Genomic DNA, 24,271 nt, shown 5'->3' with positions numbered 1-24,271 from the left:
CATCCATCCATCAATCCATCCATCCATCCTTCCATCCATCCTTCCATTTATCTACCCATCTCTGAACAATCAATTGAGATAACTCACTACCTTCAGACCAGCCATATCTACCCATCTCTGAATCCATCAGTCTGTCCCTCCATTCAACCCTCAATCCATTCATCCAACCATCTATCATTTCATCCATCCATCTAGCTATCCATCCATCAATCTATTTGTCTATGTATCTATCCATCTATCTATCCATCCATTCATCTATCATCTATCCATCAATCCATCTATCAATCCATCTGTCTATATATCCATCCATCTTTCTATCCATCTATCTCTTCATCCATCCATCTATAAATCCATCTGTCTATCCCTCCATTCATCCATCTATCTATCCATCCATTAATCCATTTGTCTATCTATCCATCCATCAATCTATCCTTTTATACATCAATCCATTCGTCTATGTATCTATCCATCCATCGTTGGTCCATCTATTAATCCATCTGTCTATCTATCCATCTCTCTACCAATCTATCTATATATCCATCTACTTATAAATCTATCTAACCCTCCATCCATGAATTTATTCATCTATCTATCCATCCAGCCATCAATCCACGCATCTATCCATCCATCTGTGAATCCATTCGTCCATCTATCCATCCATCCATCTATTCATCTATCCATCCATGTATGATCCCATAAATCCCTCCATTCATCAATCAATCCATCTATCTGTTTATCCATCCATCCATCATGCCATCCATCTATCCATCAGTCCATCCACCTATATATCTATCATTTCATCTATACATCTATCAATCCATCCATCTATTTATCCATGAATCCATTCTTCTATCTATCCAACCATCATTCTATCAATCTATCAATCCCTCTATCTCTCTATCTATAATCCATCCACCTATAAATCCAACTATCCTTCTATCCATTCATCTATCCATCCATTATCCATATATCCATTCATTAATCTGTTCATCTATCAATCCATTAATCTATCTACCCATCTATTCATCTAATGATCCATCTATCCATCCATTTATCCATCCTTCCATCCATCCATCTATTTATCCCTCCATTTGTTAATTGACCCATCTATCTATTCATCTATCCAACCACCATTTTATCCATCCATCCATCAATCCATCTGTCTATCCATCTATCCATCTATCTATATAACTATCCTTCCATCTACATATCCATCAATCCATCCATCTATCTGTCCATCAATATATTCATCTATCTATCCATTCATCAATCTATTCATCCATCCATCCACCAATCCATTCCTCTATATATCTATTCATCCATCTATTGATCCATCTATCTATCCATCTCTCTCTATGCATCCATCTATTTATCAATCCATCCATCTGTCTATATATCCATCCATCTATAAATCCACCTGTCTGTCCCTGTATTTATCCATATATCCATCTATCTATCATCCATCTAACCATCTTTCCATCTAGCCATCCATCATTCCATCCATTCATCAGTCTATCAATCCATCTACACATTCATCAATCATCCATCTTCATATCTATCTATCTATCCATCCATCCATTTGTCTATTTATCCTTCTATCCATCCACCCATCAATCCATCTGCCTATCCATCCATCCATATCTCTATTCATCCATTCATCCATCTATCCACCTATTCATCCATCCTTGTATGAATACATCTGTCTGTCCCTCCAGTCATCCATACACCCATGTATCTATCCATCCATTATAACCATATATCCATCCAGCCATCCTTCATTCCATCCTTCTATCCATCCATCTATATATCCATCAATTCACCCATCTATTTATCCATCCATCTTTATCTCTATCTATCTATCCATTAATCCATTTGTCTATTGATCCTTCTATCCATCCACCCATCAATACATCTGTCTCTCCATCCATTCATCTATCCATTCATCCATCTAACCATCCATCCACCTATCCATCCTTCTATGAATCCATTTGTCTATCCTTGATTCATCCATCTTTTCATCTATTGAATCATCCTTCTATCATCCATCATTCCATCTATCTACCCATCAATCCATTTTTCTATCCATCCATCCATCTATCCAACAACATGTCCATCTATCCTTCCATCCATCCATCTATATATCTATCAATCCATCCATCTATTTACCCATCTCTATCCATGTATCTATCTATCTATTAATCTGTCTGTATATCCATTCATCCATCCATCTTTCCATCCATCCATGCAATCATCTATCCATCCATCCATCCTACCATCTATGCATCTATCCATCCACCAATCCATTCTTCTACCTACCCATCAATCCATCCATCCCTCCAACCATCTACCTATCTATCCATACACCCATCCTTCAATCTATTCTTCTATGAATTCATCCATATATTCATTCATCCATCTATCCATTCGTCAATCCATCTGTATATCCATTTATCCATCCATCTTTCCCATGCTTATCAACCCATCTGTGTATCCTTTCATCTGTTCATCTGTCTATCCATCCATCTAACCAGTTGTCCATTCACCCATCATTCCATCCATCCATCCATCTATCCCTGTATCCATCTATCCATCCATTCCTCTATGTATCCATCCACCCAACTATCCATCTATCATTATATCCAACTATTTATCCATCTATCCATCAATCTATCCTTCTACCCATCTATCCCTCCATCCCTCCATCCTTCCATCAATCCATTCAACCATCTACCTGTCCATCTATCTATCCATCCATCCATTTATCTATCCATTTCTCCTTCCATCTATCAATCTATTCTTCTATCTTTGCATTCTTCCATCTCTCCATCCATCCATCCATTTTTCCATCCATCCATCCATTCATCTACCCATCCATCCTCTATCAACCCATCTGTCTATCCATCCAACCAATTATCCATCCATCAATCAATCCATCTGTCTATCCATGCATCCATCTATCCATCTATCTATCTATCCATCAATTCATTTTTGTATTTATCCATCCATCAATCTCTCTATCCATGCATGTATCCATTCATGTATCTATCTATCCATCCATAATCATCCATCTACCTGTCCATTCATCCATCTGTCCACCCATCTATCCATCAATCCATTAATCTATTTACCCACCCATCCATTGATCCATCTATCCATGTATCCTTCAGTCTGTCTATCCATCCATCCATCTCTCTATTCATCCATCTATCTATCCATTCATTTCTCCTTCCATCTATAAGTCTATTCTTCTATCTCTGCATTCATCCATCTCTGCATTCATCCATCTCTGCATTCATCCATCAATTCAACTGTCTATCCATCCATCTCTCCATCCATCCATCCTCTGTCAACCTATCTGTCTATCCATCCAACCAATTATCCATCCATCAATCCATCTGTCTATTCATGCATCACCTATCCATCTATCCTTCAACTCATTTATGTATGTATGTATCTATCTATCTATCTATTGATCTATCTATGTATCTATCCATCCATTCATCCATCTCCCCATCCGTCCATATGTCCATCCATCCATCAATCCATTAATCTGTTTATCCATCCATCTATGGATCTATCTATCCATGCATCCTTCAGTCTATCTATCCATCCATTCATCTCTCTATTCATCCATCTATCTATCCAACCTTCCATCTAACCATCTATTCATCCATCATTTTATGCATCCACTCATCAATCCATCTGACTATTTATCTATCCATCCATCCATCTATCCATCTATCATTTTACCCATCCATTGATCCATTAATCTATCCATCCATCCAACCCTCAAAACATCTGTTTATCCATATATTCATCCTTCCATCTTTCCATCCATTCATCCATCCCTACCTTCATCTATCTATGCATTCATCCATTAATCTTGATCCTTGTATCCATCCAATTTTGATCTATCTATCCATCCATCCATCCATCCATCTATCTAATCATTAATCTATCTATCTATTCATCCATCCATCAACCCATTCATCTCTCTATCCATTCATCCATCTATCCATCCATCTCCATTTATCTATCCATCCTTCCATCTGTCCATCCATCCATCCATCCATTCATCCATCTGCTATCCATCTATCCATCTTTCTGTCCATCCATTTATTTTTTATCCATCCACCAATCATTTATTTTCTATTGATCAATCCATTTGTCTATCCATCCATCTCTCTGTCTATCCGTGTATCTACCCATCCACCCAACCATCCATTTATCCATCTATCTATCCATCCATTCATCCATCAATATTCTATTATCCCTCTCTCTATCTCTGTCCATCCTTTTATCTGTCCATCCATCTATGAATACATCCATCCATCAATCCATCCATCTATTTGTCCATCCATCCGTCTATACATCCATCTATGTATCCATTCATCTATCCATCCATCCATGCATCCTTCCTTCCATCCATCCACCCATTCACGTATCCATCCATCAATCCGTACCTATCCATGTATCTGTCCATCCATTTATCCATCCTTCCATCTATCCATCCATTCATCTCTATCTACTCATCCATCCATCCATCCATCCATCCATCCATCCATCTATCCACTCACCTATCCTCCATCCAGCCACCATGTCATCTTCTGTTCACTTGCCCTCATTGTCCCCTCCATCTCTCTCCGTCCCACTCCCCCAATACTTTTGTGTTCCTGATCTTTGATGCTGCGCATATGGGCACATGAAAGTCTAGTGTCTAATGGAGGCCTGCAAATAAAGAATTACAATTCTGTTTGATAGGTGCTGTGGTGGGTTTGGTAAGTGGTACCTTGGGGAAGCATTAAAGAGTGTGGATTAGCCAGGCAAGGTAGCCCAAGCCATTGGACTGTAAGACCAATGGCTCTGGAGGCTGAGGCAGGAGGATTGCAAGGTGGAGGCCAGCCTCAGCAACTCAGTGAGACCCTGTCTCTAAATTAAACAGAAGAAGGGCTGGGGACGGGGCTCAGGGGTTGAGTGCTTGCCTGGCCTGCACAAGGACCTGCAAGATCCCCAGCACCGCAGCAAACAAAACTAATTAAAAAGAAATTGAGTCATTTCTATATGACAGATGTGTAATTAAATGCTATATATTTTTTTCTGCCTAAAATTGGTATGCATAAAAGAAACAGAAAACTAGTGAAGAGGAGAACAGAGTGAAAGAACTACAATATGGTGAAAATTGGATTTCCAAGTCTGAGTTCCCTCTTTCTTCCTGGTATTGATTGTCTGGAATCTTACACACATACATATATGATATGATGTTTCTTCTTTTCTTTCTTTTCTTTTCTTTTCTTTTTTCTTTCCTTCTCTCCTTCTCCTCCACCTCCTTCTTCATTACTGGGAATTGAACCCAAGAGTGTCCTACACTGAGCTACACGTCAGACCTTTTTATTTTTATTTTGAGACAGGGTCTCACTAAATTGCTGAGGTTGGCCTCGAATTTGTGATCCTCCTGCCTCAGCCTCCAGAATGGCTGGTATCACAGAGACCCTGTCTCTAAATAAAATATAAAAAGGGCTGGGGACGGGGCTCCGTGGTGAGGCACCCAGGTTCAATCCCCTGTACCCTTTCCCCCCAGATGTGAGCACAGGACCCTAACACCCTCACCACAAGATTAACAGATGCAGTTGAGAATACGATACACCCAGGAACAATGTGCCACTAGGCTGGTATGGAGGCACACTGTCTCTCAGAGATGTGCCACTGATTTGCTGCTGCAGCCTCTCCCCAGGCCGGGATTGGGTGGCCCTGCACCCCGCTGCGCCTGGAGCTAGACTGTTCGCTTCTCGTGTGGCCACGCGGGGGTGCAATAGAGCCGCCTCCTAACCGCGTTCCCCTCCCTTTGATTTCACATCCCAAGAGAAAGATCACGAGGTGAAGAGGAGAAGCCTGAAGAAGGGAAAGAAGCAGCACTCGGAAGAGGAGTTTGACCCGAGTCAGTGGAGGCAGAGCGTCTTCTCCCTGCAGCTGGCCATCATGCCTCTGCTAGCTGGTAGCTACACCTGTTCCCAACAGTCTCTGGTCCTCCTGTCACCACATGGGACTGAAATGGTCCACACAGCCGGCCAAGCCCCTGCTCTTACCACCTCATTTCATCCCCACTGCCCCCTCCGGAAAGCAGGGTTAATAGCCTCCACTGTATGCAGGAGGACAATGGAGGCCCAGAGAGGTTAAGTGCGCTACCCAAGACACACAGCATAGCAAGTGGGACATCAGGATTTGAACTCAGGTCTGTTTGATTCCGTCCCCCATCACTTTTCATTATATATGTAGAGACAGGGTCTCGCTGAGTTGCTTAGCGCTTCATTAAGCGGCGTGGCTGAGGCTGGCCTCCAACTTGTGATCCTCCTGCCTCAGCCTCCCAAGCCGCTGGGATGACAGGCCCTTCTTTTTTCCCTTTGGTAGTACTAGGGGCTGAGCTCAGAGCCTCATGCACCCCAGGCAAGCCCTCTGCCACTAAGCTACATTCCCAGACCACCCCCTTTCTGCTTTTTAAAGAAAGTAATTTCAGGTGGGTGGGTGGCGCACACCTGTAATCCCAGCTACTGGGAGGCTGAGGCAGGAGGATTGTAAATTGAAGTCCAGCCTTGGAAATTTAGCAAGACCTTGGGTCGGAATGAAAAAATAAATCAGAGGCGGTAGAACGACCTTGGGTTCAATTCCCAGTTGGACAAAGAACAGAATAAAACAGTTTTTTGTGCTTTGGACTGGCAGGGGCAGGCGCGCCCTCTGCTGGCTGTCTTGCAGAAGTGCAGTTTTAAAATGCTTTTGAGTGACATGTGAATGGAATAGAATTTTTCTTTCCCCTCATCCCTCCCCTTTTTCCCCTTCCTCTACTCTGCTGGTCTTCCTTCTATTTGTTTTAGTTTTTTTCATTTTAATTTTTTAAAAAAATTATAGCTATAAAGGTGGAATTCGCTGTGGCACATTCATATATGTACACACCATAATTTTGTCTTTTTTTTTGGGGGGGGGGTACCAGGGATTGAACCCAGGGGTGCCCAATCCCTGAGCCCCATCTCCAACCTTTTTATCTTTTTATTTAGAGACAGGGTCTCGCTGAGTGGCTTAGGGCCTCAATGTGGCTGAGGCTGGCCTCCACCTTTCGATCCTCCTGCCTCAGCCTCCCAAGCCACTGGGATGACAGGTGTGTGCCACCGTGCCTGGCCCATTTCATTTACTTTTTGCTACCACAGTGTATCTCCAACTGGTGAAACTAATGGACCATATTTTATAGGAAAAGACTACATGTTTGCTTTGCAATGAATAATTCACCACCCACTTTTTTAAAAAAAATGTAGAACTTGCAAAACTGTCACAGGGAGAGTTATTCCACTTTGGGATTTGGCCCAGATATGCCAGTCTCCTTCGGCATGAGTACCTAGACTTGTCTCGTTAAGCCATGGCAAAGTGACACCCACCCCTGAGTGCTCAGTGTCCACACTAACATTTTTGGACCAAGATGATTCTTTGCTCTAAAATAATTACCTGGAGCAGTTCTACCCAATAGCACCGTCTGTAGCAATGACCTGTGGTCACACAGGGCCATTAAGCACTTGGGTTGTAGTTAGCCTGGTAACAAAATTGCATTTAAAAAAATATTTATTTTTTAGTTTTAGGTGAACACAATATCTTTTTTTTGTTTGTTTCTATGTGGTGCTGAGGATCGAACCCAGGGCCTCACGCATGCTAGGCGAGTGCGCTACCACTTGAGCCACATCCCCAGCCCCAAACTGCACTTTAAATGCTACTGAACTTTAATTGAGTGCAAATTCTAGAAGCCACACATGCCTCGTAGGTACCATCGTTGATGGCAAAGGGTCTAGGATGGTGAGTGTAGAATCTGACATTTTGAAACTTCCAAGGTGGAGACCACACTTCCCAGACCAATTAGATCAGACTGGGGGTTGATTGGCACCTGTGTATCAGTATTCTTCACTGTATCCTGGATGACTTAAGATTATATTTATATCAGATTCAGGGACAAAATATTCAATTCTTAGCCAGCCAGGTGCGGGAACACATGCCTGTCATCCCAGTGGCTTGGGAGGCTGAGGCAGGAGGATCGCAAGGTGGAGGCCAGCCTCCACCAAATTGAGGCCCTGAGCCACTCAGCGAGACCCTGTCTCTAAATAAAATAGAAAAAGAGCTGGGGATGGGGCTCAGGGGTGAAGCACCCCTTGGTTCAATCTCTGGTACAAAAAAAGAAAAAACAAAATTCAATTCTCTTAGAGACTCAATGGGACTTTAGTTGGAGGAACTGACATACAACCTGCTGCTTGTGGGTGATTCCTGATTCTTCTTTTTTTTAAAAAATAAATTTCATTTTTTGGTATGATTTTGTCCTTAGCCCTTCTCTGGTTGCTTGATCCCTCTGTGCCTGTCTGGGGTGGTCTAAACCACTGTGTGTATTTCACCCCAGGACACCAAACTGTCATGAGCCGGGGCAGTGAGAAGTCGGCCAACATTTTGGATTGCCTTTTGACTTTCAAAACCGAAGTGCCTATCATGACCGAGGAGCAGAAGCTGGAATTAAACCCCCTGATCATAAGGATCGACTGTGTTTCCTGCCTGCCGTCACAACCTGTGCCCATTCAGGAACTACAGGTAAGAATGGGCCACACCTGTCATCCCAGCAGCTCAGGAGGCTGAGACAGGAGGATCGCAAGATGGAGGCCAGCCTCAGCCACTTAGTGAGGCTCTAAGCAGCTCAGGGAGACCCTGACTCTAAATAAAATACAAATAGGGCTGGGGACAGGGCTCAGAGGTCGGTCGAGTGCCCCTGAGTTCAATGCCCAGATTGGCCCCTAACTAGGAGCCTCTAAATCTGAGGCCTCTCACTACGTCACAGGTGCTGTACAGATGGAGGTCTCCAGCCTCTCTTCAGGAACCCATTGGGGTGGAGCTGGAGGTCGTTATGCTAAGTGAGATCAGTCAATCCCGAAGATCCCAAGGCTGGACGTTCTCTCTGATATGAGGATGCTGATTCACAATGGGGGGGGTAGAGGGAAGAATAGGGGTACACTGGATTAGACAGAGGGGAGTGAGGGGAGGGGACAGGGTCAGGGGGTGGGAAGGAAGGTGGATGCTATCTATCACCCTCTGTGCATATATGATATGTGACAAGTGTGGTCCTACCTCATGCACAACCAGAAGAATGAGAAGTTAGGCTCCATTTACGTAGGATGCGTTCAAACGCAATCTACTGTCATGTGTAATTAATTAGAACAAATAAAAAAAATAACTGGGATTAAAAAAAGAGGAACCCATGGATTTTCCTGTTACAGCAGCAGCACCTCACTGCATACTTACCCTCTTCCCTCTGCTGTTTGGATCTTCTTGTCTTTCGGACTCCACGTCTTCCTCTTCATTTGTTTGTCCTTTGGTTTTGCTGGAGCACATCCTTCAGTAACCTCTTGAGAAAAGACATGGACGTCCACCTTGGCCTTTGCAGACGTTGGTGGGCTGCGTTTTTCTCCAAGGTGTTTGTCTGGGGTAGGGTCATCATTTTCCTGACAGTTTTCTGTCCTGCTAGGCCACCTCTTTCTTGGTCCTTTGGCTGGAGACAGCAGACTTTTCTTGGGGGTGCTTCCTGCCTCCAGAAACATTCAACCAGGGGACTCAGGAGCTCTTTAGGTGCTGGGAAGTTGTCTTGTATTATCTCACTGATTATTTCTTTTTTTCCCCCCACGTCTTTTTGGAGCTCCTGTTATTTAGATGCTGAACGTCCTGGACTATTTTTATGGATGTAATGCATTGTTTTTCTCTGGCCACTTTTTAATTTATTTTTGATTTTTGATTTGTTTAAATTAGTTGTACATGGCAGGCGAATGCATATATGCACTTGGATAGATCATACGTAGGTGGGATATAATTTCTCATTTTCTGAGTGTGCATGTTGCAGAATCATATTGTACATTGTCACATGGATACATACAGTAATAAGGTCTGTTTCATTCTACCATCTTTCCTATCCCCACATCCCCTCCCCTCCCATCACTTCCCTCTACCGAATCTAAGGTAACACTGTTCTTCTGCAGGGGCCCCCAACCTTTGTGAATCAGCATCCACATACTAGAGAAAACATTCGGCCTTTGGTTTCGTGGGATTGGCTTATTTCGCTTAGCATGATAGTCTCCAACTCCAACCATTTACTGGCAAATGCCATGATTTTACTCTTCTTCCAAGCAGTGTAATATTCCATCGAGTATACATACCACATTTTCTTTATCCATTCATCTACCGAGGGACACCTAGGTTGGTTCCATAGTCTAGCTATTGTGAATTGAGCTGCTGTAGTGGCTGTGTCACTATAGTACGCTGATTTTAGGTCCTCTGGGTATAAACCAAGGAGTGGGAGAGCTGTATTTTTTCTATTTGTTCTAATTAGTCACACATGACAGCAGAATGCAAAAATTCTGACAAATGGAGTATGACTTGTCATTCACCTGGTTGGACACGATGTACAGTGAGGTCCTGTGATCACATATGCACATGGGAAATGATGGTCTGGCTGTTTTTAATATGTGTCATCTCTGCTTTTAATCTGTCCCATAAGGATGTGTCTGGGCCTGTATTTCTGAGTTCATCTGATTGGGATTTACTGAGATTCTAGAACCTACAAGTTAATGTCCTTTGACAAATTCAGGAGATTTTCAGACACTATTTTTTTATTTTTTATTTTTTTTTTTTTTGTAGCTGTAGATGGACAGATGCCTTTATTTTATTTATTTATTCCTCTGTGGTGCTGAGGATGGCACCCAGGGCCTCCCACGTGCCAGGCAAGCACTCTGCCACTGAGCCCCAACCCAGCCCCAGTCAGTATTTCCTAATTTTTTTTCTATATTCTACCTTCTTACCTGGTGGCGCTTTTGTGGACACTGGGCCTCAGAGTCCTGGAGGGACCTTGCAGAGTGGGTCACCCGTGGACACTTGGTAGCAGGGCAAACTGAGGCCCCCAGGCTGCAGGCATGGCCCTGGGGTGTGAGGGTCCCAGGTGGGCGCTCGGATCTTGGTGGCAGAGGGACAGTCACTGGTGAGTGGCTGCGGGCCTCCTTCCTGGTGGCAGAGGGACAGTCATGGTGAGTGGCCGTGGGCCTGTTCTGTTGCAGAGGCTGTGCACCCCCGTCTACTGCAGGTACCGCTTCCACAAGACCCCGGTGCACAGGACCGAGGAGCGGCCCCACGGGACCCACGTTTACTTCGAGGACGTCAATGTCATCTGCCTGGGAGCCATACACCCCAGCGACCTGCGGGAGTACCTGGAGGGTCCCCCCATGGTGGTGGAAGTCCACGATCGGGACCGTAAGTCGGACGAGGCCTCCCGCAGGCCCACCCTGTTTGGGGAGGACCCCCTGGATCCCCACGGGAACATCGAGTCCTTCATCTCCTCCAAGGAGACAGAGGACAACCCCTTTGAGTCCCAGAACAAGACCTGGGACCCTCATGGAGTCGCCCGGGTCAGTTTCGCGGACCTGCTCCTTGGCCACAAGTACCTGAAACTGGTGGTCCCCATCCAGCGCTGTGAGCCCAAGGCCACCCCCGGCCTCCAGGGCAGCCGAGGCAGGAGGGTCTCCAGGTTCCAGATCCCGGCCACCGAGGTCCTCCAGCACAGCCCGATGCCCGCTGGACACTACTTGGAGGCCAACTCTTTGCTCAAACTGCGAGTGGACGTGGCGGTGCCTCTAAGCACCTGGGCCAAAGCCCAGGGCGTGGACCTCCAGGGCAGCCACTTTGGCCGCATCGTGTTCGTGTTCGGTGCCCAGGACCTGTTCCTGCTGCACAGTCTTCTGAAGGACATCACCCTGATCAACGCCAAGGCCCTGGAGCTGGACTCCTACCCCACCAGGACCGTCCAGCAGATCCTCTGGGCCTTCAAGATGCGGGTCGACATCCAGCATCAGGAGCATCTGGACATCCTGACAGGCTTCCACCTGCTGGATGGGAACCTCCACCTCTTTGTTCTGGAAGGTTTGGCCGACGGGGGCCTGCGGCAGCTGTGGGAGAGCCACCAGAGCCGGTAGGTGGCGTCTGAATGAGGAAGGAGCCCCAGCAAGGCCCAGGGAGGCCGAGGGCGGAGGATCACAGATTGGAGGCCAGCCTCAACCACTTAGCGAGATGCTGTCTCAGAACCAAATAAGAAGGGTTTTATTTTGTGGTGAGGCACCCCTGGGTTCAATCCTCAGGACCAATAAATAAATGATCCAGTTACATGATTCTGACCCCATGATCTGCTGCCCCCAGGGGCTGGAGCCTGGCCTGTTTGGACCGTGGCTGGAGTGACCTCTGAGTACCTGATTGGCTGAGCAGGGTAAAATGACCCTCGTCTGGGGATCAGCTTCCCAGGTGGCCTGGTGGGAACCGGGGACCCTGGCTCTCTCTTCTGATAGCACAATCTTTCAAAGAAGTTGACCCTTTTACCCCCTTGAGCCTACAATGAGGGTATCGTATTTTAAATTTCAGTTGCCAGGTGTCTATTGCTGGTAATATGGAAATATGATTGATTTGTGTGTATCTTGTATCCTGATTTGATAATTATTTATTATCATTGCTATAATAATAATTATTATAGCATTAATAATTATTAATAATTAATAATTATTAATAATAATTATTAATCCCTAGGGATTGAACCTAGGGATGCTCCACCAGTGAGCCACATCCCCAGCCCCTTTTTCTATTTTATTTAGAGACAGGGTCTCGCTGAGTTGCTCAGGGCCTCACTAAGTGGCTGAGGCTGGCCTTCAATTTGCAATCCTCCTGCCTTGGCATCCAATGTCTACCTCCCCAAATCACTGAGATTATAGGTGAGGGCAAACAGCCGGCCACAGTATCCTTGGGTTTAATCCCCAGTACTAAAAAAAAAAAAAAGTAAGAAAAGTGAGAAAAAAAGTTATTTACAATGTGTGGAACACAGTAGTAGCCTGAAAATATAAAGAGTTCTGTGAATCAATAAGAATGATGGAAACATCCCAGAAGAATGGGTGGAAGAATGATTCTAACAAGTTCTTCACAGAACAAGCTCCTACCAATGACCACACCTACGGGCCCTGAACTGGGATACAGGGTAGGTGTAAATGTTACCAGGTTCAGCATGCTGGGCGTGGTGGGGTGTGCCTCTCATCCCAGTGGCTCAGGAGGCTGAGGCAGGAGGATCGCAAGTTGGAGGCCGGCCTCAGCAATTTAGCCAGGCCCTCAGCCACTCAGGGAGACCCTGTCTCTAAATAAAACATAAAAAGGGCTGGGGACGGGGCTCAGGGGTTAAGAGGCCCTGGGTTCTTTCTGTCATGGGTTTTCGACAAGCAAAGACAAAATAAAATGTCATATAAAGTAAAACAGGGCTGAGGTCGTAGGTCGTAGACAGCCCCTGCCTAGCCCGCAGGAGGCCCAGGTTCATCCCTCAGTATTGCAAAGTGAATGAATGAAAACAGAAATAAATAATCTGAGTGGCTCAGAGCCTTGCTGAGTGGCTGAGGCTGGCCTCCCACTGGCGATCCTCCTGCCTCAGCCTCCAGTGACCACACTTCTAAACTGTCAACTGTGAAATAACTACAGACTCACCAGTTGGAACAATTAATCGAGTTTCTAGACCCCTTCCCCGGTGGCCCGTGGGGACATCTTCCATAACCACGCTGCTTCACTGGGGACACCTACAATGATGGAAAAATCTGTTTGCTTGGTTTTCTGGTCCTGGGAGTTGGACAGAGGCCCTACCCTGAGCCTGCAGTGTGCCCAGTGACCCCTGGCCGGTGTCCCTCTCTTTCAGAATCCCCATGTTGGAGCTCAGGAAGTACAAAGTGCTCTACAACTCGCAGCTGCTCTTCCGCCACCGCCTCTACGCGGACCTGGAGACCGTCCTGTACCGCGTGCACCTCTCCAGGCCCCTGTCGCTGCTCATGCGGCACCCGGGCCTCTACCTGCGCGACGCCATACCGCACAAGGCCTTCCAGGCGCTGGCCAGGTGGGGGCCCGCTCTGCCACTGAGCCTCAGCCCCTGCCCCCTTTTGTATTTTATTTAGAGATAGCACCTCGCTAAGTTGCTGGGGGCCTGACTCAATTGTCGAGGCTGGCCTCCAACTTGCGGTCCTCCTGCCTCAGCCTCCCTAATTGCTAGGATTGCAGATATTAGCCACTGAGCCTGGCAAAGGGGGGGAGTTTGGGGGGTTGGGAAGGCTTCTGAGATTTGCTCAGAAATCAGGCCAAGGGCATATCACCATCCCCTGTGGAGGAGGACTCTGAGGATACCACTGGCCATGTTGCCAGGGATGCTCTCCATGGGCTGTTGAGGGTCTTGGATGAGTCTGTGGCTCAGTCAGATTTTTGCTGCTGTGACTCAAGGACCCACCAGCATAACTACAGAGGGGGACGGTGGACGTGGGGCCCAGGGTGTCCCAGGTCCCAGTCCACAGACGGTGGCTCCACTCCTGGCCGAGGGGAGGCAGGACATCATGGAGGAAGAGTGTGGGGAGGGAGCAGCTCCCATGGGGACCAGGGAGCAGGGACTCCACTCTCCAGGGACAAAGAGAGACCCCAAGCCACAGCCCCAGGGCCACCTCCTCCCTACACCCCACCTGCCTCCAGGGGCCACCAGGGAGCCATTCCCTGCCGGGGTTCAGGCCTCACACCCCTCACTCCTCCTCTGGACCTTCCTGTGTCACCTCCCAGGGGGGCTCTGGGGACATGTCACAGCCACAGCAGGACAGATCACAAAGAAGAGCATTCGTATCAGAGCACGAGTAGCCAGTAAATTCTTGGGAGTCAAAGGAGGAGGGAAGCCAGTGCACACCTGTCATCCCAGCTTCTCAGGAGGCTGAGGCAGGAGGATCTCAAGGTGGAGGCCAGCCTCAGCCACTCAGCGAGACCCTGACTCTAAATAAAATAGAAAATAGGGAGAGGGAAGAAGGGATTCTCCAGGAAGGAGTCCAAGCAGATCCAACTAGACCTGAGCACTTCATTTAGGACCTGGCACCAGCTAATCAGCCTTTCTCTTGGGTTTTATGTCCTCCATAAAATAGGGGTGACTGTCCCTGACTCTCAAGGCCCGTGAGGCTGAGTGGGGTGTTCTTCATTCCAGAATCTACAACATCTGCTACCACAGTACCAAGCTCAGGGAGGTGATGGTCAGAGACTTGCTACCTTCTTCCGCCATGATCAAAGACTTGAACCAAGAATTTGGGCTCCCCATCTCGCCAGAGGACCTCATGGATCAGAAGCCACCTACCATCTCCCCTCAGCCTGTCCCCAATCTTGAAGGATCCCAAAGGCAGGTCTCCACCCTCAATGCCAAGATCCTTGCCCACCAGGAGAAGTACCTGCAGTGGAGGAACAACATGCTCCTGACGACGAGAGAGAAGCACTACCTGATCCAGGTGGGCCTGCCTCCTGCCTCCACATCCGGCCTCCCAGCCCACCTGGGCTGTCCCCACCTGCTGGAGAGATTTTTCTTTTGGTTCTGGGGACGGACCCCAGGGGTGCTTCACCCCTGAGCCCTGTCCCCAGCCCTTTTTCGATTTTATTTAGAGACAGGGTCTCGCTGAGTGGCTCAGGGCTTTGCTAAGTGGCTGAGGCTGGCCTCCACCTTGCGATCCTCCTGCCTCAGCCTTCGGAGCCACTGTTTTGAAACTAGGTTGGGTTTTCAACCACTGAGCCATATCCCCAACCCAATTTTCTTCTCTCTCAACTGCTTGGATTTCCTAGGCACAGTGTAGACTCCAGATCCATTTGGGAAGCATGGCTATCCTAGTGCTTTGAGGACTGCCATTGATAATATGAAATATCTCTGCTGTGATTTAGGTCTTCTCTCCCTCAGCCATTTCTGTGGCATATAAGTATCAGACCTCTTTTTGAGAAAATAATCCTGTTAATATATTGAGTTTTAAAAATTTTTGTGTTGTCACTAGAATATAGAGATATAATGAATTTTTATGATTCATCTTGTATCCTGTAACCTTTTGGCATTGGGTCATCTGTATTAATCGGTTTTCTGTTGCTATAACAAATCGCCAGAGGCTGGGAAACTATATAAAGAAAATAGGTTCAGTTAGATTAATTTTGGAGGAGGAAAGTCAAAATCTGGATGGTCACACTAGTTTGGCCTCTGCCAAGGGCCTCCTTAGCCACATCACCACAGGGCAGATGGCATCTCAGGGGTCATACCTTCACGAGGGAGGGATCAGATGGCAAGATGGGCAGCCACAGAGGAGGGAGGGATCAGTCTTGATCTCCTTCTAACAACTCGTGTGTGGCCACACCTGGGCTTTGGAATGATCCCGTGTCCTTGCCTGAGGTTCTGTCCGGCTTCCCCCGACAGGATTCTTTTATTTTGATTGGCATGTAACTGGGGTACCTAAGAATGGGATCCAGTGTGATGACATTCCATCATGTGCATACGGCACGCACTGATCACCCACTTCAGCAATCACTATGTTACGTTCAGGTCAATTTTGTTTTTTAAACATATGGTGGAGAACTATGCCCTATGCCTGTCTGTCCATGTGTAGCGCTTATTTCACTTGACACGATGTCTTCCAGGTTCATCCATTTGATGGCCAAATCACAGGATTTCATTCTTGATGGCTGAGTAATATTCCATCATGTGTGTGTGTGTTTATCAGCCTAAGTACCCAGTGACAAATGAATTGATAAAGAAAATGTGTGTCTGTGTGTACACACCCGTCATCCCAGTGACTCAAGAGGCTGAGGCAGGAGGATCTCAAGTGGGAGGCCAGCCTCAGCCACTTAGTGAGGCCCTAAGCAACTCAGTGAGACCCTGTCTCTAAATAGAATAAAATATAAATACTCACACACCCCCTTTTCTTTATCCCTGCATCTGTCAGTGGGTTCCTAGGTTGATTCTTTATCTTAGTAAATGTGAATAGGTCCATAACACACATGGGGTGTGGGGGTACCTCTTTGGTGAGCTGATTTCATTTCTCTTGGAGACATACCCTCTGGGGCTGCCCATCTTGCCATCTGATCCCTCCCTGAGATGCCATCTGCCCTGTGGTGATGCGGCTAAGGAGGCCCTTGGCAGAGGCCAAACTAGTGGGGCCATCCAGATTTTGACTTTCCTCCTCCAAAATTAATCTAACTGAACCTATTTACTTTATATGTTTCCCAGCCTCCGGTGATTTGTTATAGCAACAGAAAACAGATTAATACATGATGGATCTATTTTTAGTTTTCTGAGGAATCAGATGAATCATTATGGTTGTATTATTGATTTACACGCCTAATAGCAGTGAACGAGTTCCTTTCTCACCACATCTGAACATTTGTTATTTTTTTTTTTAAATAACAGCCATTCGAATTGGGGTGAAATGATTGTCTCATTGTAGTTTTGATCTGCATTTCCCTGATGGCTAATGGATTGAACCCAGGGGTGATTTTATCACTGAACTACATCTTCAACCTTTCATTTTTTAAAAGAATTTTGAGACAGGGTCTCACTGAGCTTCGCAGGCTGATCTGAACTTGCAGTCCTCCAGCCTGAGCCTCCTGAGTTGCTGGGATGACAGGTGCATGCCCAGTTGCATTTCTTCTTTTAAAAAAGTATCCATTCAGATCCTTTGCCCATTCTTCAATTGGATTTTTTTTGGGGGGGGGATACTGAAGAGTGTACCCAGAGGATCTTAACCCCTGAGCCACATCCCCAGCCCCTGTTTTTGTTATTGTCAATATTTTATTTAGAGACAAAGAGTCTTGCTGAGTTGCTTAGGGCCTCGCTAAGTTACTGAGGCTGGCCTCCACCTTGTGATCCTCCTGTCTCAGCCTCCTGAGTCACTGAAATTTCAGTTGTGTGCAATGCACCTGGACTTTTGGGTTGTTCTTTAAGTATATCTTTATGAATGAACACATCTCAGTTTGTTGTACGTCTTTGTTCAGTTTTCAGTGGTTGCTTTTGACAGTTTTTTTTTCATTGTTTTCTTTTTTCTTCTTTCAGGCCTGGGATCAAGCCCAGGGTTTCCTGGGTAAGTGATCCGCCATTGAGCCACATCCTTGGTGCAAGGACTGAGCTCTCAGGAGGATGGATTTTCTGAGCTCCTTATTCTATTCACCCTATGAGTCTTACTTTCCTCCTGCTCAACTATGAGTTTTATTCACGTCTTTATTGCTCCAGATTTTTGGAGTCTATTTTATCTTTTTATTTTATCTATTTTATCCTTTGCTTTTACTTTGTGATTTTCCTTTCAGAAGGGTAAGAATGGCTCTCCTTTCTTGCAGGTATAAGGTCTGCCTTTTTTCCTGTCACTTGGACCACAGGTTGGACTGTTTATGGGTCCACATCCCCACTCCTCTCTCCACCCCAAACTCCACCGCTTTCTAGAATCAAGGGCTGCAGAGAAGTCTGATACCTTCCTGATTCATTTCTCCTTTCAGCTAAATAAACCATTTCTTTTAGAGCTCTCCACCTCTAGGTGGGGCTTAAAAAAAAATCCTTTAAAGCCAGGCACGGTGGCGCACGCCTGTCATCCCAGCAGCTCAGGAGGCTGAGGCAGGAGGATCGCAAGGTGGAGGCCAGCCTCAGCCACTGAGCAAGGTGCTAAGCAACTCAGCGAGACCCTGTCTCTAAATAAAATAGAAAAAGGGCTGGGGACGGGGCTCAGGGGTTAAGCTCCCCTGGATTTACCCCCCAAAATTCTTTCATAGTGTTTTTTCTTCCTCTCTCCATCTTTACCCCCTTCTTACTTGCTGGTCTCTCCCATCCAGTTCTGCTCTGTCTTCCTCTTTACCAACCTGATCTTCCTCTGTGACCATTAGGGTAGTTGGCAATTTCTAGCTCTAAGTTGTACCAATCATTTTCCAGAAAATTATCACCTTCATGAATGATGTAAAATTTCAGCAAATGAGTGCATTTGTGTACACTATTAAAAATAATAGGGGCTGGGGATGAGGCTCAGTTGGTGGAGTGCTTGCCTGGCATGCTCAGGCCCTGAGTTCAATCCCTAGCACCACAAAAAACCAACAAAGACACTGAGGCTGGGAGGTAGCTCAGTGGTGAACTGCCTGCCTAGTGTACGTCAGGGCCTCCCTTCCCAGCATTGTCTCCCTCCCCCCCAAAAAAGCCAATTACCTAGCTTAAGAAATCAAATATCAATATTTGGGAGTCTCCTGTATGTCCAGAAATATTTACACACACACACACACACCCCTTCCCTATTTTGTGATTTTTGCTCAGTACAAATGGCATCCAACCATGGAGCTGTGGAAATATATCACCACTTACTTATCGGTGGGCATTTGAATTGTTTCTTATCTTTTGCTTTTTATTTTTTGGGGTTACTGGGGATTGAACCCAAGGGCACTTTAGCATTGAGCTACATCCCAGCTCCCCCCCGTTTTTAATATCTTGTTTTGAGACAGTTGCTGAGGCTGGCCTCTAACTCGAGATCCTCCTCCCTCAGCCTCCAGAGTCTGTGTACTATGGCGCCCTGTGATAGTCTGCTACTTAAATGATATGATTGCAACTACCTTAACATGTCTTTGTCTCAAAATATTTCCTTGATTTTTTTTGGTGGCTTTGACATTTCCACTGCCAACCCAACAAGTGGCAAGTATCTCCTGGTTTCTGATTCGTCTTTCCACTCTCTTATGTTATCATTCCCTTCAAGGCACCAACAACTTGATTTTTGATTTCCATACGATACATCTTCTATTTCCTTGATTCCTGATTATATTTTTATTTGGATTTAATGGGTTTTTTTTTGTACCAGTTATTGATTTAAATTTAAACTATTGAGCCACATCCGCAGCCCTTTTCACTTTTTGAGACAGGGTCTCACTAAATTGCTGAGGCTGGCCTCCAACTTGTGATCCTCCTGCCTCAGCCTCCAGAGCCTCTGGGATGACAGGCGTGTGCCACCGAACCCAGCTAAAGTGCTTTTCTTTTTCTGACTTCTTCAAATCCATGTTTACCTCATTGCTTTTTTGGGAATTCAACTGAACAGATACATTTTGACTATCAACTTCTGAATAGTGAGTCCCACAAGTTTATTTCCTTAATTTCCACTTTCATTCCTTCTTTGATCTCTGGGTCATCTAAGAATATTGTAGACTTTCCAAATGCTTAAGGAACTTTTAAAAATATATTTTAGTTGTTGATGGACCTTTATTTTATTCATTTGTATGTGGTGCCGAGAACCAAACCCAGTGCGTCACATATGCTAGACAAGCGCTCTGCCACTGAGCCACAACTCCAGTCCTTTAAGGAATTTTTAATTCTCATTTCTTTCGATGATTGAGTTCTACCTTAATTTTGTTGGCATCAGTGAGTATTTTTTGTATTCTTGGTCCTTTGCTGAGATTGGCTTCCTGGCTTAGTCGGCCCACTTTAGCAAATATTTGAATGTACTTGGAAAAAAGTGTGCATCCAGGAGTTCAATTGAGGATCCTTCTATCTTGCCGATTTGATCATTTTAAAACTCTAAAAGGCCTTTTTCAATTCTCAGTAATGCTTTTTAGAAGTACCAATACAGTAAAATGCACAAATCCAAAGTGTATAGTTGCTCATTTTTATCTATCCGTGGAACCATGATTCAAATCAGAATTCTAGAATGTTCCATCACCCCCCAAAGCATCATGCACTTAGCGGTTAACCACTCTTCTGAATTCCATGACCATTCAATAGTTTTACTTGTTCACGGGGACTGAACCCAGGGCTGCTCTACCATGGAGCTACATTCCCAGTCCTTTTTATTTTTTAAGACAGGGTCTCAGTAAGTTGCTGAGGCTGGCCTTTAACTTGCAATCCTCCTGCCTCAGCCTCCCAAATGGCTGGGATTACAATCCCGGGTCACTATGCCTGGCTACTCTGATTTTTGAGTGGACGTCACTACTTCCATCTTTATCTTCTACACTAGACTGTCTTATTTATTTATTTTTTAAGTCCAGGGCTTTCTGGGATCCTAAACTGATTTTTCATTCCGTCCACAGCATAATTCATCCATCTCTGTTGAGTATTTTTATTTTGGGGTACCAGGGATTGAACTCAGGGGGCACTTGGCCCCTGACCCACAGGCCTATTTTTATATTTATTTAGAGACAGAGAATCACTGAGTTGCTTAGGGCCTTGCTAAATTGATGAGGCTGGCCTCCAACTCATGATCCTCCTGCCTCAGCCTCCTGAGCCACGGGGATTATGGGTATGCAGCACCACGCCTGGCTGTAAGTACTTTTATACACCAGTATTTTTTTTCTTCAAGTCCCTTCTGTTTCAAATTGCTACTACCTTTTCTCTTTTAAATTTTGGTGAGCTCTGTCCCTCATCCAGTGACCCTTGCCACAGGGCCTCCTTAGACAGACAGGCTCTTCTCTGGTGTGTGTCCATCACAGTGGGTCCTGGTCCTCTGCATTCTTCCTCGTATCCCAGCCCTCAGGGGAACCTTCTGGTTTCCCCCCTGTGCCCAGGTGGCCTGTGTCGCTGCTCTTTTCATTTACATAAGGAGTCCCTGGGCCACCTTAGTTCCCTCGGCGTCCTCTGCTGGGTCACTGAGTCCCGTGTCCTCTGGGACCTGCTGAGAACGCAGGTCACGCTCGCCATGCACCTGACCCTCCGAGGTGACCGCTGTCAAGAGGCCAGCCCTGGTTAAGTCACAATGCCCCCCACCCACACCCTGAAAGCCTCTCACCCAGCATGTGCGTCCCACCTGGTGACCTTGGGCCAGTTTCTGGTCCTGGGAACTCCAGTTTGGACAGTGGCAGGTTGAACCAGGTGTCCCCGTGTCGTGGTTCTGAGATGAGGACACAGCACACTCAGGGACCAACCCATCTCCCTGCCCACCAGGTGCCAGCCAGGGGTGAGGGACACCTGCCGTGGCTCCTGACTCTGGGGAACTTCTTCTCCTTCAGAAAAACATCCTGAAGGCCTTCCAGGCCACCAAGAGGCCTCCTGTCCCCAAGGCCAAGATGATGCGAATCTCAACTCCCCTGGACAAGGGTGTCCACAACTACAGTGTCATGACCTTCAACTCCGCCGTGCTGGCCAAGAAGGAACTGTACCAAGAGATGGCCAAGGTGTGTGACAGTCCCCAGTGAGACCATGGCGGTTGGCTAACCCCCTGACCCTTTCCTCTCTGACCACAGGTCAGCGGGCGACTTAGGTGTGCAGACAAAAGCCAGTTAGTGGAACAAGAAATGGGGTCAGGTGCTGGGAGAATCTGGTGTCACACTCGATGTGCATGCTCAGCGCCTGCTCCGATTCATGGCTGAGAACCACTGTAGGGTCCTTGGCTCTGGTGAGGGCTTTGGTGTGACCACTTATGGAAGGCGGTTGGCACCTGGAAGGAAATGCGTTGGTTCAGGTCTCAGCACCCACTACGTGTAGGTAGCAATTTCATTTGTTAAAGGGGACAGTAAATACGGCCTCTATGGGGTCAGGAGCTGTCATACCCTTAGCTGTTTCCAGTGCCCAATAGGACTCCTAATGGCCACTCCGCCACATCCAAGATGGCACCTGAGTCCTCTCTCCAGCCCACCTGCCTCTGCCACATCCAAGATGGCGCGGCTCTTCTCTCTGCCACATTCAAGATGGCACCTGAGTCCTCTCTCTAGCCTTCCTACCTCTGCCACATCCAAGATGGCACGACTCTTCTCTCCAACCCGCCTGCCTCTGCCACATCCAAGATGGCGTGACTCTTCTCTCCAGCCCGCCTGCCTCTGCCACATCCAAGATGGCGCGACTCTTCTCCCCAGCCTGCCTGCCTCTCTTTCCTAGGAGCCAGGGAGGAGGTTCACATACTCACAGAACTACCTGTCGGCCATTGTGGAGCCTCAGGACTCGCAGGAAGAGAAGAAGAAAGCCCAGGAGAAATCCCGCCAGGCCTGGCTCACAGTCACTGGGTTCCAAGTGACAGGTCTCCATGGTGACATCCTCCATCAGGATTTCCCACTGCCAGCCATCGGGGAGTTCCATGAGGTTTGTGAGAGGAGCAGGGCTGTAGGTGGGTCTCCAGATGGCCTCCACCATCATCTCCAGAGCGGCCTCCTTCCTCTGAACCTCCTTGTCCCCCCAACTCAGGAGTGGCAGGAACACAAGGTGCTTGATCGCCTGCTGTACCCCATGTTGGATCGGGGCCGGTGGAGCTGGGACCGGCGCCACCTGGACTTTGAGCTGTACAAGAAGCCACAGCCTTTCCTGGAGGTGCCCCCTCCTCCGACCCGGAAGCCCGTTGCAGGTAACTGGGGACACCGTGCCCAGCTGGTAGGCAGGCGGGGGGACCCTGGCCCTTGGTGGCATCTTGAGCACCATCCGTTTGGTTCCAGGTGTGCACCTAGAGTTCCCAGGCTAGACCTCCTGGTACAGAAGGGTCTCGGGCTGTCCCAAGGGCTGGAACTCAGCTGTGGATTCCAGCCCCAGGTGTGACACCAAATGTGAGGTAAAGCCCGGCTGCTTTCCAGGGTCCTCCCAGCCCCCAGATGCTGCTGGACCTCCCTCTGTGGGGAAGAGAGGAAAAGAGCAGGGGACTCGCCCCACCAGTCTCCCCAAGTCCTTCATCTCGTTTCTGGATTTTTTTGGGGGGGGCTGTGTGTGCCAGGGATTGAACTCAGAGGCCCTCCACCACGGAGCCCCCTCCCCAGCCCTACTTTGTGTTTTATTGAGAGACAGGGTCTCGCTGAGTTGTTCAGGGCCTCACTTTGGCTGAGGCTGGCCTCCACCTTGCGATCCTCCTGCCTCAGCCTCCAGAGCCACTGGGATGACAGGCCTGCGCCCCCCGTGCCTGGCCTCCCCATCAATGAAAGGCATCACTGAAACACAGAACCCACATTTGTTGGTTGGCAGAGACAGAAGTTTGTTTCAGGAGGGAAGAGATGAGTTGATCGAGCCACAAGTTGGCCAGAAAAAGTTCCTCTGGGGAGCTAGCTCAACAAGCCCGAAACACAGGAGCTCTGAGCAGGAAGAGCAGGTCCCAGTGACTGGGCAGGAAGGCCACTATCTCCTGGTGCCTGGACTTGGCTCCTTCCCTCCCAGGTAAGCCCTGGGCCTTGGGAGTTTGGAGAAGAGGAGAGCCGGCCAGTGTGGGAACACGAGGCCTGTCTGCGTGGCTCCACGGCCAGCCTTCCCAGGTAAAAAAAGGCGACTGAGAAATGGAGGCTGGAGTGGCCTCTCCCCTGCTGCATCAAGTTCAAGAAACATCAGAACCTGTGAATTGAGGAGGGGGACCTGGACTGTGGCTACGCCTCTGAAGCCCCACGGGGTGGGCAGAGAACTGGCACCACCAACAGGAGCCCTCAGGGCCCAGAAATGGGGGGGTGTTTATGGCCCTTTCTAAGTTTC

At 47.2% G+C, this 24,271-nt stretch overlaps 1 protein-coding gene across 3 annotated transcripts in view; it reads left to right on the top strand.

Annotated features, from left to right (window-relative positions):
- Cfap92 (cilia and flagella associated protein 92 (putative)) overlaps positions 1–23,618 on the top strand; it is a 35,466-nt gene extending 11,848 nt beyond the window's left edge. For 2 of the 3 annotated variants that reach the window (XM_077793489.1, XM_077793488.1), the window contains exons 7-14: positions 5,861–5,992; positions 8,423–8,607; positions 11,112–12,019; positions 13,766–13,960; positions 15,074–15,368; positions 21,847–22,011; positions 22,712–22,912; positions 23,015–23,618. In XM_077793489.1, the coding sequence (XP_077649615.1) occupies positions 5,861–5,992; positions 8,423–8,607; positions 11,112–12,019; positions 13,766–13,960; positions 15,074–15,368; positions 21,847–22,011; positions 22,712–22,912; positions 23,015–23,359 (2,426 nt within the window). In that variant the 3' untranslated portion in view covers positions 23,360–23,618. The remainder of the gene's footprint in view (positions 1–5,860; positions 5,993–8,422; positions 8,608–11,111; positions 12,020–13,765; positions 13,961–15,073; positions 15,369–21,846; positions 22,012–22,711; positions 22,913–23,014) is intronic. The other variant, XM_077793490.1, reaches the window with a different exon arrangement.
- The last annotated feature ends 653 nt before the right edge of the window (positions 23,619–24,271 follow it).

This window comes from Urocitellus parryii, chromosome 16 (assembly GCF_045843805.1).
Source record: "Urocitellus parryii isolate mUroPar1 chromosome 16, mUroPar1.hap1, whole genome shotgun sequence".
Lineage (NCBI taxonomy): Eukaryota > Metazoa > Chordata > Mammalia > Rodentia > Sciuridae > Urocitellus > Urocitellus parryii.
The sequence above is the reverse complement of the archived record's forward strand: the minus strand, read 5'-3'. Positions and strand labels throughout refer to the sequence as shown.